At 38.6% G+C, this 17,686-nt stretch overlaps 3 protein-coding genes across 6 annotated transcripts in view; 1 reads left to right on the plus strand and 2 right to left on the minus strand.

Annotated features, from left to right (window-relative positions):
• slc6a16a (solute carrier family 6 member 16a) overlaps positions 1-2,726 on the minus strand; it is a 13,439-nt gene extending 10,713 nt beyond the window's left edge. For both annotated transcript variants that reach the window (XM_005468332.4, XM_005468330.4), the window contains exon 1: positions 2,396-2,726. Coding sequence is in view for 1 of the 2 variants with exons in the window: in XM_005468330.4 (XP_005468387.1) it covers positions 2,396-2,398 (3 nt within the window). In the remaining variant the exon portion in view is untranslated. The remainder of the gene's footprint in view (positions 1-2,395) is intronic.
• Positions 2,727-4,701: 1,975 nt separating this feature from the next.
• Positions 4,702-11,343, plus strand: eps8l1a (EPS8 signaling adaptor L1a). Of its 3 annotated transcripts, none has more exons than XM_019358096.2 (14): positions 4,702-5,044; positions 5,843-5,954; positions 6,059-6,117; positions 6,331-6,469; positions 7,617-7,705; positions 7,784-7,858; positions 7,934-8,082; positions 8,167-8,358; positions 8,586-8,691; positions 8,792-8,932; positions 9,070-9,205; positions 9,978-10,125; positions 10,497-10,629; positions 11,281-11,343. In XM_019358096.2, exons 2-14 carry the CDS (start codon positions 5,843-5,845, stop codon positions 11,296-11,298), a joined length of 1,497 nt encoding a protein of 498 aa, XP_019213641.1. In that variant the 5' UTR covers positions 4,702-5,044; the 3' UTR covers positions 11,299-11,343. The 3 variants fall into 3 exon arrangements, with proteins under 3 accessions (XP_019213641.1, XP_019213642.1, XP_003454055.2); XM_003454007.5 differs by having other exon boundaries at positions 4,704-5,034; XM_019358097.2 differs by lacking the exon at positions 7,784-7,858 and having other exon boundaries at positions 4,703-5,034.
• Positions 11,344-12,086: 743 nt separating this feature from the next.
• nme4 (NME/NM23 nucleoside diphosphate kinase 4) lies at positions 12,087-15,394 on the minus strand. Its single transcript, XM_003454006.5, has 5 exons — positions 15,130-15,394; positions 13,972-14,102; positions 13,775-13,876; positions 13,532-13,644; positions 12,087-13,395 (listed from the first exon to the last, which is right to left on the minus strand). Exons 1-5 carry the CDS (start codon positions 15,266-15,268, stop codon positions 13,275-13,277), a joined length of 606 nt encoding a protein of 201 aa, XP_003454054.1. The 5' UTR covers positions 15,269-15,394; the 3' UTR covers positions 12,087-13,274.
• Between the last annotated feature and the right edge of the window lie 2,292 nt (positions 15,395-17,686).

Raw genomic sequence — 17,686 nt, forward strand, 5'->3', positions numbered from 1 at the left:
CTCCTGTGAGTTCATTTGATCACTTACCTTAGAGCAAACACACTTTTCTATAGAGCTGAAGTGACTAGTAGATTATTTGACTGGTTAGCTCCTTGGAAAATTTAGCAGTACATGGAATATACTATTATGATTTACTTGTTTCTTAAGGTGACCTTAACATTATTGAAGCAGTGTGGGATCATCTTGTCTGAGAGCAGAAGAAAAGGCAGCCGACATTCAAAGAAGAGCTTTGAATGTCATTTAAGAAGCCTGGAGAACTATTCCTGAAGACCACTTAAAGAAATTACAAATAAGGTTAAATATGAGAACTCAGACTGCGTTGATGAATAAAGATGGTCGTTGACTGTTACGCTCATTGGAATTGTACAAACTCTGTTTTTGCCTTATAAACTGTACTTCCATGTATGTTTGCATGGTTCAATAAATCACTGCAAATACTTTTTTCTAGTGAAACATAAAGAAATGAAGGTTGGCTCAAGACTTTTACACATTACTACATCTCTCTAACATCAAAAGAAGTCATCGGCATGGGCCTGCAAGTACAAGTTGATACTGTTCAACTCTTCAGTGTTTCACTGTCTTTGCTATTACGAAACCACAAGAACATAACAAGTCTGTATTAGGTTTTGTAGTTTACTGAAAAAGATTATCAATATATACACATTTGACATATGTTTTAAAATGAGAGGGCTTTGTATTTGTATTCAGTGTTTATTTCCACTTCTTGCTGATATGTTTTTAACTTTGAACACATTTTCCCACTTCAAAATACATCATGCAGTGTTTCTCAAAATAACTACTGGGTTTGCCCCCCTTTCCTTCTCTTTTGCTATTCTTGGTTAACCCTAATTGTCCTCCTTCCACCAACAAACCCCAACACACACACACACACACAGACTGGCACACACACAAGCACACATGCACTGGTTGTAAATTTGTGTCTCCTGGTCAGTGAGCATCTGTCCCAGGAACTGTTTGGAAAACAAGGAACCACTCTTCTATGTTTCTACTCTGCACAAAATTATGCAGCAGTGGTTCAGCTGACCTTAAGGTGTAAAATTACTCAGTGAGTAAATATACAGCACAGTGAATCCTATGCATAGGACTTACACAGATATTCACACATTACTGCACACATGTAAATCTGGAACATGTGGTTTAGTTCTTTAGGTATATGGATCTGAAGTAAAGTCATTACACTTTATGTGGCGTAATGTGTCAAAGGACATGAGGTCACCATGTAGGTTTCAGTTTACAGACTCCCCAACCCCCCCGTGCAAACAGCTTGAATAAAACTCTTTTCACACCTTACACTTTACATTTAGACTTCATGTTTAAAGAAGAGTGGAAGGTTTGTTTTCTCATGCAAAAATCTCTCCAGCTCTTAAGAGTAAAATAAACATTATGCTCATCAGATCAACAGCTAGCTGGCAATACAAATTAAATTGTTTTGCTTGCCAGCTGCTGCAAAAATGAAGAAAGAGCAAAACTGTCCTGAGAGCTAAAAGGGAGTTAACAAAAGAGCCATAACCTCATGTAATATTGCTTTGTCAATACTTGATCTGTTGCAATGCTGATGTTGGTCTTTTGTAGTAAAAATGAACATGTATAAACATGTATGCAACCACCTGTAAAAGGATACATCTCTGTGTTAATCACATCAATCAATCTTCAGTCATTACATAATATCACATTACACTGTATCTAAAGTCCTTTAGCATCCTGGCATTGCACAACTGAAAAAGCTCGATCATGACAGCTACTTGTTGCTATACCCATGATGTAATATGAGCATGGAAAATTTCCCTGAATGCAGCTGGTTTTACCACACAGCTTAACACAAAAAGGGTTGTTCATTGCTGTTTAAAATCCAATTTGAGTAACATGGGGTTACAGATGCTCGTGGTTCCGTTGTAAATATCCCATTTAAAAACTGATGATTTTATCATCTGTGCTCAAGGTTTAAATGACTAAAACAGACACAACCTCCAAAACAAAACAAAAAGAAGATAAAGAGAGACTTTTAAAAAAGTTAACGACTGTATATTTGGCTGCAGCTTGCTTTATACAGCCATCCAAACTGTATGTCACTGAGTTTAAGTTTGGTTGTGTAGGTACTGCTCAGCATATAAACAATGAGTGCATTCTTGTGTAAGAATGCATAGCGGAGCTTAACTATAATGAGGCAGCATACAGCCCTAACGCTGACTGATTGCATAACTGACAAAGGAACCAGCCAGCGGTATACAGTGCAAATAATAATAATAACAAGAAGCCTTTTTTCGCTGGAAAAAGAAAGCACGACCAAGACATACACGGGGAGTTCTGAGATTAGAGCTCACAAAGCCACACCATTAAAGAATAACAGTCAAACAACGATGTGCTGTGGACATACCATGCTGACAGCACGGTCCCACTGAGGAGTAGAGTTTCCAGTAGTCCTGGTGTTAGTTTCTCTGCTTGTCTTCCCACAGGGCTTCTTTTAAAAGCTTTGCTTTTTTTTGTTTCTGATAACAATCGGGGTAGCAGATAAAATTTATACGGGGACAAAAGCCTTGACCAGGTTTGACAACTTGTGAACACGTTTTCGAGAGCTGGAACAAACCGTGGTCGTGAAGTCAAGAAGAAACGAAGGAGAGGAGCTGAGCCAATGGGAAGACCGAAGGGGCTGAGCTGCCCTTCCCCAAAATGGGAAGCGGGGCACACTGCTGCTGGATTACTGTGTGGAACCTGCACGGCTTGACTGTGAGCATACTGAACTGCTCACACTAGACTTAATTATAGGCTGCAGTCATACGTAGAAATAAAAGCCATTAGTAGATTATTTAAAGCTCAGCCAGAGATCGCAGAAACGTGCGCCGTCTGTGCCTAACTTTACGCACAGAAATGCACAAAAAGTGGCTCATAGTCTGTGTGCATTGGGAATAACTCAGATACTAAACTGTAATACACGGGGTCGTGTAACGAAGCTATTTTACGTAAAGTCATTCGAATTTGTAGTTTAAAAAACAAGCGGGGGTATAGGATTAACATGCTTTAACTGTGCTACTTCAAATGCTATTAGATTATCACTACAAATAAACAAAATTGTGGGCTCTTTGCATAGAAATGGGTACTGATATTAAATATATATGACATGGATTACTAGGATTAAAAAAACAAACAAAACCTGGTTGTGTCCACAAAGCTGAATCCAGCCACTTACAGTATAGTATTATGAATTATTTTTAGTAGTAGAGTAGCTGCACTCCCCCTGGTGGAGAAAATGTGTCACAACGACAACTTCTTGTGGTTCCGGTAGTGTGATCAGAGGAGCAATGAATCAGAGCGGTAATTCAAGTGACTGAGCATATTCATGAACATTTAGGCTCTTAAAAGGAGATAAAGCTAATACCTGCCTGTTCACATGTTGTGATGAGAAAAACAGCCTAATTGACATTCTTTTTTTTCTTTTTTTAAAGGGTCAGTTTCATTAAAAAATGTGGGTGTTGGGACAGAGATTTGCACACTGGACATCTTTGTACTGAAGTAGTAACCATGCAGCTAGAATGCACATTATAAGTGCTCTTCGGTGAGGCAAAGCTCACAGCAGGATAGTAAATCCCAAACTAATTGTACAGCTGAAAATGTCTTGTATTAATCACTGTCACATGCAATAATAGATGGAAAGTAAATCTTTCTTAGAACAGCCCAAATGTGGAAAATGTCCTGTTGGTACACATGATTGAAACTGAAAGTCATTGTTATTTTCTGGCATGAATTCACATTCAGTGAAAAAAAAAAACCCAAGCAAACAGACAAAAACAACAACTTCGTTCTATAGGTTGATCTAATCATCACATCAGCTGACACCCAGTCAGGAAAAGACCACAGGATATTTTGTTGTGGAAACCATATGGGACACAGTGTCTTTAATCACTAATGTCAGACCACAGAAAGCATCAAACACAGAGTTGATTCTATGCAACCTCATGCAGTATCAACACGCTGTGCAACAGCCAGGTCAGACATGATGAAATTAGCTGAAATGACCAGCTGGTGTCACTACTTTACAGCTTAAAAGGCCTCTGTTCATTTTCTGCTGCATGCCTACCTGCATAAAGTCAATGTGGAATCCTTTTGTGCTCAGAAACAAAACATTAAGCTTAGGATTGTATCTGCCATCTTTCATTTTGTTGTAAACCATCAATATTCACCCTAAGATTGATAAAGAACCCTCAGCCAAGGTGTGTGTTAAACAAGGCCTGGCTGAGTTAAGCATCAAAAGTTGTTTTCTAAAATTTAATTAAGTGCCACATTATTCTGTAATTTATAGATTTCTTATCTTTTTCAGGCATTAATTCTTTCAGTTATCACACACCAGGTTAAAAACTGTGTATAGCGAATGGTTAATAAATGGTTTACCCTTTAACTATTCCCTTTGGCTTCCATTGGGTAACAAGAACCCAAGAAAGAGACAACTAGAATAAATCAATAGCATCCTGGATATTTAATTTATTATTATATTTTTTTTGTGACTGTGCGATTAGCAGGTACATATGTGAAATAAAGGCAAGTTCATGAATACAAAGTAAAAGACAAATAAATTAGATCTTTACCAACAGCTTTTATGGTGGCTTTGGCCTCGGCTCAAATGAAACTTAATTTCTCTGACTTAGTGGAGGTGGTGCGCTTGAGTAAGACTGTGCCACATTGCTGAGAAAGAATGCAGTGCAGATCACGATATGCTCCGGGTATTAGCCACAGGCAGTTGTTGATTGAAATAGCTGTGATAAGGAAGGAGAAGTCCACAAAGATACAGAGAAAGATTCTCAGGGAGTGAGGGACAGAGCCAATCTCTGTATCTGAGAGTTATAGGAGGGAATAAAACAATGCAGCGTAACTACGAAAGGACGCCAGACTTGTTTTTCTTGTTTCGGCACATCCCAAGGAGGATAGACATCCTCTCACAAAACAGCCAAACTCACTACAGTCACTTGAGCAGGAGGAGTGGTGTCTTTGCCCCGGATTTAAACACGCGAGACGCACCAAAAGGTACGGTGATGTATGTCGGTTTAAAGATTTAACTTGTGTAAACTGTGTGTGTGTGAGTGAGAGAGAGGGTGAGAAAGAGACAGAGAGGGGAAAAAACAGAGTGAGGAACTGAGAGAGGTAGATACACTTGTCAGATCTAGGACGCCTATCTTGTGTCAGTAATGTGTTTCTCAGAGGAGTACATTTGGGATGGTGTACAAACAGGTGCTCGAAACACCGGGGCGTGTACTTGCTTGCTGTTAATTGCACGAACTGCTGAAGGAGAACAGCAGAAAGATGAGATGTCAGTATAGAAAGCTACTGTAGAACCTGTAAAGGACAACCTTTCAAGAAAAATTGAGCTGTGGTGCAGTTTCTCTGTCGTGTTTTGATGGTTGCATCATCTGCATACCATCTGGTGTCTGAGGTTTTTCCTGTAGCGTGTACCTGTCACTTACCTGCATGTGAACATGCCAGTATGCACAGTGCTGAATACTCGGCATTCTTACAATCAGCCTGTGGTATGTGCCATTGTTGTGCTCTTAATCCTCTTTTCTTTTTAGTGTAATGGGTTTAATTAATATGACGCCAAGATGTCAGGCAGGCAAAGTTTATGAGCATCTTTTATATCATCGGAGAATTTAATTGAAGACTAGTTATCTACATGTGAACATTTAAAAATGCAAAGCACGAGAGAACAAATCTAACAATTTAAGTGGGACAAGAAAGGAGACATAAAAAAGGGTAAATGTCATTGCTGTGCAACCCAAACATTATTCCCTGTTCTGTGTACGTTACATTGAATTCTGTTTATGTCCACATTAAACAGATGTCAACATCACCTCCATTGGTGCTACCTAGAAGGACTTCAGGTGTCCGAGTTATGGTCCTGAAAGGACAGCAGGAGCTTCCTGATGGGGTTCCTAAGAAGTCTGGCAAAGGTACACTCCTCTCCAAGCATGTGGTGTTGGCAAAAACATGCGTTTCCATCTTTTGCATATGCTTTTTGTAAATTTTGAATTAATGTTGTTCTATATCTGCTCAGAGAATGGTACCAGTGGGGAGTCGAATCAGATGCCTCCACTGAATGCAGACAGAGAAGTGGTACGTACTCATACACCCCGTTTTTTGTATATATGAGTTGGTACAAAGAAGACTTATTATTATCAACACAATCAGGAAATCACACACATATGAACAATAACCCCAGAAATCATTATCTAAACTTTAGAAATAGTAAACTGATGTGGTGTAGTGTTCTTATAAAATGACAAACAAGCGATATGATGAGAGCCTCATGTGTGAATCATTCCTCAGGAGATTATGAACCACTGCTTTGACGATGTGGAGCGATTCATGTCGCGCTTACAACAGGCGGCAGAAGCCCAGACTGTCCTCAACCAAAGGAAAAAGAAAAATGAGAGGAAGACCAGGAAGGATAAGAAGGCCCAAGAAGGTGAGGACTGTGCCTCGACAATTTCTGCTCAAAATAAATGACTTATATTGGCAACAAAACCTGTGCCGGTCCTGTTTCTTCGAGTGATACCATAGAGCCAGATATGTTTTGGATAAGGTTGAAATTTAAAATGTAGGTTAGCAGATGGAAGTGAGCTTCAGACATGTGGAGGAAGGAGCGACTCAATATTTGACACACTGAAACTCAACAGGCAGGATGCAAAACAAACAAACTTTCGGGTAACGCAGAAAATTCCTGCACATCGTGAGAATGTCTAAGACACAAGGCATGCAAGTACCTGAAGACTTTTATGCACTGCTGTTTCTTCATATGGCATGATATTATTATGCTTTATATTGGGCACTATTAACGTCTGAGTCAGGGTTTGTCACTAAGTATTTCTGTTTTGTCTAACTTGCCAAACTGATCTGGGTGTTTCCTAAATTAACACTGGGATGGACTAAAGGCAGACTCTTATTAGTCATTACTTTGTCTTAGAAGAGCACTTGCTGTGACAAGCCAGAACAAAAGTCATGGTATGTTGTGCTTCTAGTATTCCTTTTTTATTTCTTCTATCATTTGTTTTTCAAATTTTTCCCAAACTAAAGTGTTAGACAATGATTAGCATCCACATGACAGTCTGTATCATGTTCCAGATATACCCAGTTCAGTTCAATTCAATTTTATTTGCATAGTGCCCAATCATAACAACAGTGTCTCAAGACACTTTATATTATGTAGACTAAGGAGCCCACAATAATACAGAGAAAACAGAAAAAAGACAATAATCAAATGACCACCGCATGAACAAGCACTTTGGTGAAAGTGGGAAGGAAAAACTCCCTTTTAACAGGAAGAAACCTCAAGCAGAACCAGGCTCAAGGACAGGCTGAAGGCTCTGCTTCCCATTCTACTTTTAAATACCTTAGAAACAACAAGTAACCGAGGATTGAGAGCAAAGTGCTCTATTGGGATGATATGTTACTATTTTGTCTTTAAGATAAGATGGGGTCTGATTACTCAAGATCTTGTATGAGAGTAGTAGGATGTTAAACTTGATTCTGTAAAACTAATAATTGTATGCTGAGGTTATAACAACCTTATGTTTTATATCTATGGTGTATATATTTTGCTGTTCTGTGTGCAGATAGTTTGTTGACCATGAAAGCCAGTCCTCCACCAGAAGAAGAGTTTGTGAACATCTTTCAGAAAATCAAGTACTCCTTCAGTCTGCTGGTATGATTAGACTACGTTATATTTAAGCATAAAAAGATTTGTTTGATAAATACAAACAACAAAACTGATTTTTTTCAGGACCGCCTGAAGTCATCCATCTCACAGCCCAATGCCCAAGAGCTGCTCCACCACATCTTTGTGCCTCTCAGACTAGTGAGACCTCATTTAGTGCTTTTTTCTTTGTTCCTCTTTCTTTGATCTTCACTGTAGAGACACTCTCTCTTACAGATGGTGAAAACCACTGGAGGACCAGCATTAGCTGCATCCATCATCAGTCCTGCTTTGACCAGTGGTGCCGTTAAACTGCTCCAGGAACATCTGACTTTAGAGGAAAATGAGCTGTGGACTTCACTGGGGACCAACTGGACTTCACCCTGGTCTGTGTGTGTGTGTGGATGTCAGTTTTACTAGAGACTGTGCATAACACGGTTTTAATGACAGGCTCATTCCACTTTCTTCAGCTCCCACCTCGGCGTGACTGTTCCTCCATATACACCTGTCTTTCTGGATGGGTGGAAGCCTCAGACTCATGACTCTACTGGCCAGCCTTTTCAAGATCCCATCGAGCTTCAGCACAAAGTAGATGCTTTCAATGAAACCAAGCAGAAACAAAGCCAGCAGGAACAAGCTCAACAGGCAGCACAGAGCCCCAGGTAAGCCACTGAAGAAGGGTAAATACATACAAATAGAGGAAGACATTATTATGGTTTTACAGCAGTTGTGATTATTTTTGTAGCAGCTGTATTCTTACTGGCTGGAATCAAATCAGTCTAGTGCTTTTATTGACAAACTATGATTACATTTACTGATATCTGGCTCCAATTTAATGTTTTAAAAAAAAAATGTTTTGCATATCTTTTAAATATTATTTGTTTTTCAGAGACGGAAAAGGACATGCACACGGTGAGAGCCATTATCGATGCAGTTACGACTTTGTCGCCAGAAACAGCAGTGAACTCTCTGTGCTAAAAGGAGAAACACTTGAGGTACACACCCTTAATTATGGGTGGTGATCTGAATACAAAAGTAGATTTCAGATCCAGAAGTATGTCACACAACTTGGTAATGAGAGTCATCTTTCCGTAGGTGATTGACTCATCAAAACGTTGGTGGAAGTGTCGGAACAGCTATGGCGAGATAGGATTTGTTCCCTTTAACATTTTGGAGCCTGTGTCTGCTCTGAATAACACGGGGAAAGACGGCTCAGTGGTGCACAGTGGGTCACAGGTATAAGACGACACACAGCTACAAAAATACACAGAATTTTATTTGTGCCACTGCCTCAGAAACTGTACATCCTCTGATTTCTTGGCTAATGTTGTCATGTAGTTTTTGTTCATTCCTGCTTTTTTTCACAACAAAAGGCAGGTCCTGTCCCTGGCTCAAAGCGCTACTCATACACCCCAACAAGCGGGGGTCCCACTACAACAAATCCAGCAGTGCGACCTCAAAGCATGGTTTTACCATCTGCAGGGATGCAGGGAGATGAACCTGACAGAGGTAAATGAATATGGGCAGACAGAAATCTCATAAACACATATGAAAACTAATAAAATTGACACGTTTTGCTATTTCATGACTTTTGAATTTGATGGAAAAAAGTTGGTACAAGAAAAACAAATGCCTGAAAAAGTAAGCGGTACTTAAAAGAAACAGCTGGAGGAACATTTTGTAGGCAAGGCTAACTGGCACCAGAAATAAATCAACTACGAGAGGGCATAATATTATCAAAAGATTCAGAGAATCTGGAGAAATCTCAAGGGACAGGCTGAAAATCAAGTAAAATATAGATTTGTGAAGTTTGCAAATCACTGGAATATGTTCTTATTTAAAGTTTTCACAATATTAAAACTTTTTTAATGGTTTTAATATAAATTTAAAATGTTTTTTATTATAATATAAGATGTATTTCTGCTTTGGAATTTAAGTTGCTTGGTATTACAAAAAGAACACTTTGTGAAGGGGAGGATACGTTCATATAAATATAATTTTTACTTTAGTTTGGTATGTGCAAAATATAATTCACCAATTTTAATTTTTCCCTAAAGTCTAGTTTAGATTTTTATTTCTGCTGACTAAAGTATTTTTCATATTCAAAATTGCATTATATGACATGAATTCATGCTTTCACATAAAACAAACAGGCAAGGCTCATAGTTATTGATGTTAAGCAATTAGTGCAACTTTAGTTTGGGCAGTTAAGCCACTGCCAAGAGTTTTGGCTACAACTGTACAGTTGTATACAAATGGAGTTGTTTTTCCTCTTGTACAGTTCTGATAATGAATGATGAGCTTCTACAAAGGATAGCCCGGAGAAGAGGCTCATTTCAACAGACAGCTGATAACTCTACACCTCTGAACTATGACTCTCCATCTTCTGAGGTGGCAGCCTGGCTTACTGCCAAAGGCTTCAGCTCACTGTGAGTACTCCACAAACATATTTGTTCATGTTAGCTAGAGATAGTACTCAAGCTCCACTAAGGAATAGCATGTTCAAACATATTTTTTAAAATGAAAAAATAAGTTTTGTGCATTAGCACTAGCACTCCTGCTAGCCAGGAGATATACTTGTGCAATACTGCAGATGTAGGTTTCAAAAACGCTGAAGTTGTGTAAGGATTAAAATAGCCAAAGTATTGTAGCTTTACTGTTTATCATAGCTTTACTGGGTAATGAATTGGACTTAAAAGTCAAGTTCTTCATTAGAAATTAAAAGGTGAATATTAAAAAAAAGGATCTTTTTCACAGTGAAAGCACAAAAATGCTGATTTTGTAATTCCTTCCTGCTCAGGACTGTTAAGAGCCTGGGAATTTTAAATGGAGCGCAGCTGTTCTCCCTAAATAAGCAGGAGTTTGTTGCGGTGTCACCAGAAGAGGGTGAAAACGTTTACAGCCACATAATGGCAGAGAAGACTCTGCTTGAGGTTTGTTCCCTATTTTTTTTTCTTTTTTCTGGATGTACCAGTTTGTGTGTATGTGTGTATTTGCAAAGATATGCTTGGGTGAGTCTTGAGTCATTTGTTTGCTCGGCCTTGACTTATGCACAGACTTACGTCATTGCCACCGCCACAAACTGATTAAAGATTTACAATGGCAAAAATGTGAGCAATTTCAAATTGAATGCACTCATGTATAAATTAGTTTTTAAAATGTGGTCATGGCTTCATTTAAGTGGAAATAAATGCCAAACACAATCTATTTGAAGTATTTGCAACATTTAAATATTTACCAGTTAACATACCTATTGACAAATTTTGTCAACAAAACTTAATTGGGGTAAGAACATTTGTCAACTTGTCTATTTAAAAAAAAATAGGAAAATTGTAAGTCAGAGCAAATTTCACTAGTAAAAAAACCCAAACTATCCACAAGATAGTCCATGTTTATGTGTCACATGTTGCCTATACTTGGTGTGGGTGGGCAGCTTTTGTAATTGTTCTTGCTTTTAGTAAATAGACTTCAAAAACAAATAGTTTTTGGTGATGTGTTTAAATCTGATTTTCTTTTAAAAATATGACCAAGAACTTTAATTTCATTAAGAAGTGACAATAAATGACATCTTCTGTCCTCCCCAGAATGCACGAAAACTTTAGAACTGGATGCTTCGATGGATCAAAAAGTTAAAGATTAACTCACAAGAAAAGAGTGATGTATTGTAACAGAGTCAAAATATCCTCTAATACAGATGTGACATCAATGCTTATTTGATATAAAGGTAATGCTCATATTTTAATCACAGAGTCTGTTAATTTATCAACAAAAACAACTGATTTTAAAAGAAATTCTATTTAAATACTCTGGGAACCATTTTTGTTGTTGTTGTTGTTCTTTGGTTCTTTGTTTTACATGTTTTTAATCTTCTTGCAAGTTTAATTGTATTCCTTCCATGCAGTGCATGATTTTTTTTTTACAGTTAATGTATTTGTATGATAGTAACCCCTCCTTCCCTGTAACCTAAAAATATATGCTGTCTTTCAATGCTTATAGCCCTGAAATACCATAATTTACAACACTGATATATATATACATATATATATATATATATATATATATATATATATATATATATATATATATATATATATATGTATATATATAAACTGTATTTTATTATTATGTTTGTTGTTATATATAAATTATACATAAAAAGATGGCAATTGTGTATAGACTCATCACTTTAATACTTTAGCAAATTTAGGAGCAGTGCAAAGAGTTAAAACATTATGATTAAAAATAACCAAGAGAAGGCGATACGGCAAATGTAAACTCACATAAAAACTCTGATACCTGATAGCAGTTAGTTAACATTATGGGGGAAACTCTTGTTTTATTTCTTGAGAGGTAGAAAGATTATTTCATGTTTTCAGTTAAAAAAAATGTATCACAAAATTGCAAATCACGTATAAAATTGCACTTAGGTTATCTGAGGACAGAGGTCAAGTAAACAGTTTAATTATGTATACATTAAATAATAATTATATTTGTTAATGAGAATAATCACATTACAGTGGGCCAGATGTGGGGGAGGGGACTAACAGTATAAACAACACAGACAAACACACAGACATATATATATACAGTATATATGTACTCTTTGTTAGACCAAATGCATATAACTATTAACCAGAAAGAATGCACTCATCAGTCACAACAATCAAGACCACCTGCCTAATATTGTAGCCCCATTATGGTACCAAAACAGCTCTGATCAGTCTTCTAACTGGACCCTGTAGTATCAAGCACCAAGATGTTAGCAGCAGATCCTTCAAGTCTTAACCTAAAAGATTGTATTTCTGTGCGTTAGACTCGTTTTTCTGGCACGGCCCACAGATACTCAATCAGATTATAATCTGAGGAATTTGGAAGCCAAGTCAACACTTTGCTTTCTGTCATGTTCTTCATACCATTACTGAATTACTTTTGCAAAGTGGGTAGCTGTATTACTCTGCTGGAGTAGGCAGGCACTCTGAAAGACTTGCAGATCAAAATTAAAAACAAAGGTAGAGAAACATTTTTGCATGTGATCGTTTTGGGTCTCTTTGTGATCCAAAACTCACATCTGTTTGTGTGGACTTTGTATCTCATTATGGCTGTTTGCAGACCTTACAGCCATTCTGCACCTAAACATGGCTCTCTATTTGCAGAGATTTTATAACTTTTTGGTTGTTGTTCCTTTTGCTTTCTTTGAAAAGATAGTTACCTTCATGAATGAAGCAGAAACTGACAAACAGAGGGTCTGGATCAGGAGCCACTGAGCCTTTGGGGTACCTTAAGTGCATGCCCAGTAGTCCCAGTCAGTATTTTTTCCATGGTTGTAGCTGGTTTGTGTATAGCAATAATAATCCAATGCTAAGAATAAGATGGCTACTGTATATATGTATATATGCATAGTTGGTAAAGTAGCTTGTATTCTAAAATCTCACATTTGCTTTAGCAAAAATCTTTTGATTCTTAGTGCACTTAATGAGGTAAATTACTTAGAGAGAGAAACTGTGGTGGCACTGTCATTCGGCAGCAGGAGAAGAGGTAGTTATTACTGATTCTCACTGCCTTGAACTGTCAAGCATCTTCAGTCCTCCATCATGTTGCCCTGGTCGCAGCATTCCCAGTTCAGGAGATCCTTTCCCTGAAACCACAGCTGGATCTCCCTTTGAGCACCCTCCAATGAATCACTGGCATGGACAACGTTCCTTTAAGTGACCATCACACATGGTTACTGTACTGCCACGTCATAAAAGCACATACCTTCATAGGCTTTAATGTTAAAAAGCAGTTTTATATCACAAATATCAGCACACATAATGAAATGAAATAAAGTCAGGTTACCTGCTGACATGGACGCTGAAATCTCCTCTGACTGTGCCCGCCTGGGCTTCAGTTGGGTTAGTGTGTCCTACCATTTTACGTGATGTCTGGACTACATTGGGCCCCTCCCATACCTAAATAAAAGTAAAGCATGTGTTGGTAAGACTGATAAACCTACTGAAAAAGTATAACAAGAATAAGCAGAAACGTAACAAGGAGAGAACCAGGAGTATCCTTGAAAGAGGCAGACAGAGGAGCACTCACCATGACCACCACAGGCCCTGAGGTCATGTAATGCAGCAGACTAGGATAGAAGGGCTTAGCTCTCAGCTCACAGTAGTGCTGAGACAGAAGATCCTCAGACACCTTTCAAACAGAGACAGATTCATCAAGAAGCTTGCAGATCTCACACACACACACACACACACACACACACACACACACACTTCAAACTATTATACCTGCACCATCTTCAGGCCAACCAGCTTGAATCCCCGCTGCTCAAACCGGTGAATTATTTGCCCGACAAGACGGCGCTGAACTCCATCTGGTTTCACGGCTATGAGAGTCCTCTCCCTCACATCTGGAAGACCTGATGTGAGCAGACACAAAAGAGGAGCAATGGCTGTTAACCATAGCGCAGGGAAGACTATAAAAAAATTACCAAAGTAAAGTCTGCAGGTGTCTTAGTTGATAAATTATGTTGTGTGATATTTATCATATCAACATATATCATAACGAAATCAGTACACCAAAAATCATACCCCCCCCCCCCCCCCCACACACACACACACATTTACGCACAGACGTGAATGTGTGTGTGTGTGTGTGTGTGTGTGTATGTGAGAGAGAGACAACGTCCCCACAACTACTATAAATAAACTAACGCGCGCATGCGAGTTTGCACCCCAAAAACAGACCAACAACCCTCACTGAACAAAACTGCATATGAGAGGTATGACTTTTGTTTAGCTACAGAACACACAGAATAGAAGCTGCACACAGCCCCTTATGAATGACTGCACGCTATCAATTATTCACACGTGACTATCCACGAGAACTGCAGCCTCCTTGCATCTTTAAGACCGGCTGTGACAGCGAAATACAGCGAACACCATAGCGGGCTGGATGGAAGTCTGGTTCTGACACAGAGGTTTGGGTGTGTTGTATGGGACTTGCGTTTTGTGTGTCGGTATTGCGCACCGTTTAACTTTTGTACCCCTAACCTAGTTCCAGTTCATGACCCCGAGCTTTTGGCAAGCAAGTTTGTTTTCCCAAATGTGTCCGTTAAGTTTGGGTCAAATAAACTTTGCGCCTTGGAGTTAGACTAAAGTTTGTTAGACTCGGTGCCAACAGAAATCTTTTAAAATCGGTTTTGACAGTGACAGTTTGGCAGTGTCATTTTCACTGTGTCACAGTCCCGTATTCAAAATACCGTGCAAATTTCTAATTCGTAATTCATGAACATTCACTTAAAAAATTAAAATTTGCATTCAAGTGCTTTAAATCGCCACTTCTTAACAAACGAATCGCGTAATTTCTATCTGAAGGACTAATACTTATCTACTATGCAAAACATATGGCTTTACTTAGCAGCTGGTACGAAATGAGTCACTTACTTGATTTGTTTCTGTGCCAGGTAGATCTGTATCCACCCCACAGCTGAGAAGGAAAACCAGGTAAGAGACTTTTTGTGGATTCTTGAGTCCTCCAATAAAAGTGTTGGAGAAGTCTGTTAAAGACGCGCAGCTGCAGCATGGCCGTAATGTGACGTGCGTTTTATCAGCCTCTACTGAGTGAAGTCAGCCCTCATCAATAAAAACTCACGAGTCATCCCTCTGTGCGTCTCTCCTCATTGTCACTCAATCTGAAACATTTAACTCCAGTGATGCCAGACCTGTGTTTGCTCTCTAGTTCTCCGTACACGTGTGCGTCACTCAAAATCTCCCCTCGCTTTCAATTTGAAAAGAAACACTTCCATGCATAAATCTTATTCAGTTGATATTTTCGCCTTTCTGCAGGTGAAATCCAGCTCAGTTTAAGAGCTGAACACTGATCCTGCTCTTCACTTTGCCCTTTTTAAAAAAAATAAATAAATGTGTATTTCTAAATAATAACAAAACATTTAGGAGACGCAAAGCAGAAGCAAAGATATGTTAAAATGGCCATTTTATGATCACTCATTGCCTCCGAAACTTAAAATTGACAAAGAACATGTTTGTTGTTGTTTTAAAGTAATCTGTACTTACCAGATGTCTGTTAGTCATTCAGCCTCCAACTCACATTTGCAAATCTGTGATTTTCTTAAATAAGATCTGGCACTTACCGCAATTTACAATTGCAACTGTTAGGTGGTATTTCAACAAAAATATTTAAAATACCTGTGGGTGTAACTAGAGCTTCACTGAAATAAGGTTGAGATCAGCATCAAATACAAGCTTAACAATTATATATACAGGACTGTATGAAAAAGTATTTGTCGCCTTCCTGGTTTCTTAGTTTTTTGAGTATTTGTCACTCTTTCATATTTCAGTTTATCAAACAAATTTTAATATTCGACAAAGATAGTTTAATCAATTACACCAAGTTGTGTCCTTGGGCAAGACACTTCACCCGTTGCCTACTGGTGGTGGTCAGAGGGCCCGGTGGCCGCCAGTGTCCGGCAGCCTCGCCTCTGTCAGTGCGCCCCAGGGAGGCTGTGGCTACAATGTAGCTTGCCATCACCAGTGTGTGAATGGGTGAATGACTGGATATGTAAAGCGCTTTGGGGTCCTTAGGGACTAGTAAAGCGCTATATAAAGGCCATTTACCATGTTTGACTGTTGGTATGTTCTTTTTATAAAATGCTGTGCTAGTCTTTTGCAGATGTAACAGGACTCAAACCTTCCAAAAAAGTTCAGGTTTTTTCTTGAGTCCACAGAATATTTTCCCAGAAGTCTTGGGGATCATTAACGTGGTTTTTGGTAATTGTGAAACGAGCCTTTGAGTTCTTTTTGGTCAGCAGTGGTATTCTTCTTTGAACTCCTGTGGAGGCTTTTTTTGCCTGGTCTCTTTCTTATTGTTGAATCATGAACTAGATGTCGTTCTGGGTTTCATGTGAACACCTGGATGAGTCGGCAGTCACCATTCACCACTGTTTCAAATTTTCTCCATTTGTGGATAATGTTGTCATGTGCTGCTTTTTCTTTGTCTTTTAGCGTATCTTGTCAGACAGCAAGCACGTGCAGAGGGGGGGGCGGAAGGGGCTTGAGCACCCGCCCCTTTCCTGATGGGTGCCCAAAGTGCCCTTTTGTTGAGGCATTTTTTTTTTTTTAATTTTTAATTATTATTTTTTTTAAATGTGTGTGTGCGTGTGGAGTCCTGTCTGTGCCCCTCAACAATAATATTTAACTATTAATCACATTTTTGCTAAATAAAAGGATCTGGCTTGCATCAGTCACATGATCACCATTAACCAATGATCGCCCTTGACGGCAGAACGCGCTGGTTACGAGCCGGGAACGAGCTCACAAAGTGCACGCGCATTTTTTGCGGTCCGGAGCTGTAGGAGAAACATAAATTAACTCAGAGACACAGACTGATGCGACAAAACCAGTAAGTAGGTGTACAGCGCACACTGTAGTCTAAAGCACACAGGAGTATTAGCTTATTACGTACACGTTGGTAAGCTGTCTTGTGGCAACTGACGAACTGAAACAAATGAGCGTGCTGTGTGTGCAACAGCGCGACAAACTTTACCTGTCCTTTTATTAACTGCACAAGTAGTGCTGGTCATAGCTGCTGGCTCACTGGGTAAGGCTGTCATGGGTCTGTAGCTCTGTCACCGTTTTAGGGAACATATTTAGCTTTAAAGTAAGTTACAGGGCTTTTCCTGCCTTTCTGGAGGGATTATATTTCACTTAAAACGATCTAATATGCATGTCCACATAATTATGGATTATTATAATTATAATATTTTAAAAAACACGCTGTATTTTAAAGAACATACATTAAGAAACAGATTATATTAGATTTATATTTTAAATAAGACAAAATGCTGATTTTACAGCAGCAAAATTATTGTATCTCTACAGTTTAAAAATGTAATAAGCTTTCTGCCTGCACAGAGTGGATAGTGAAACAAATGGAATCATCATGAATTATTTTGATTATTATAATTATATTGATTGAATTATT

Source organism: Oreochromis niloticus, linkage group LG4 (genome assembly GCF_001858045.2).
Source record: "Oreochromis niloticus isolate F11D_XX linkage group LG4, O_niloticus_UMD_NMBU, whole genome shotgun sequence".
Classification (NCBI taxonomy): domain Eukaryota; kingdom Metazoa; phylum Chordata; class Actinopteri; order Cichliformes; family Cichlidae; genus Oreochromis; species Oreochromis niloticus.

Bases quoted from the DNA above. Each gene is read 5' to 3' on its own strand.
- eps8l1a (XM_019358096.2), top strand. From the start codon at position 5,843: ATGTCAACATCACCTCCATTGGTGCTACCTAGAAGGACTTCAGGTGTC. The intron at 5,955-6,058 runs GTACACTCCTCT...ATATCTGCTCAG, and splicing joins TCCTAAGAAGTCTGGCAAAG to AGAATGGTACCAGTGGGGAG. The intron at 10,126-10,496 runs GTGAGTACTCCA...CTTCCTGCTCAG, and splicing joins GCCAAAGGCTTCAGCTCACT to GACTGTTAAGAGCCTGGGAA.
- nme4 (XM_003454006.5), bottom strand. From the start codon at position 15,268: ATGCTGCAGCTGCGCGTCTTTAACAGACTTCTCCAACACTTTTATTGG. The intron at 14,103-15,129 runs GTAAGTGACTCA...TGCTCACATCAG, and splicing joins CTGGCACAGAAACAAATCAA to GTCTTCCAGATGTGAGGGAG. The intron at 13,396-13,531 runs GTAACCTGACTT...GGTCACTTAAAG, and splicing joins TTCAGCGTCCATGTCAGCAG to GAACGTTGTCCATGCCAGTG.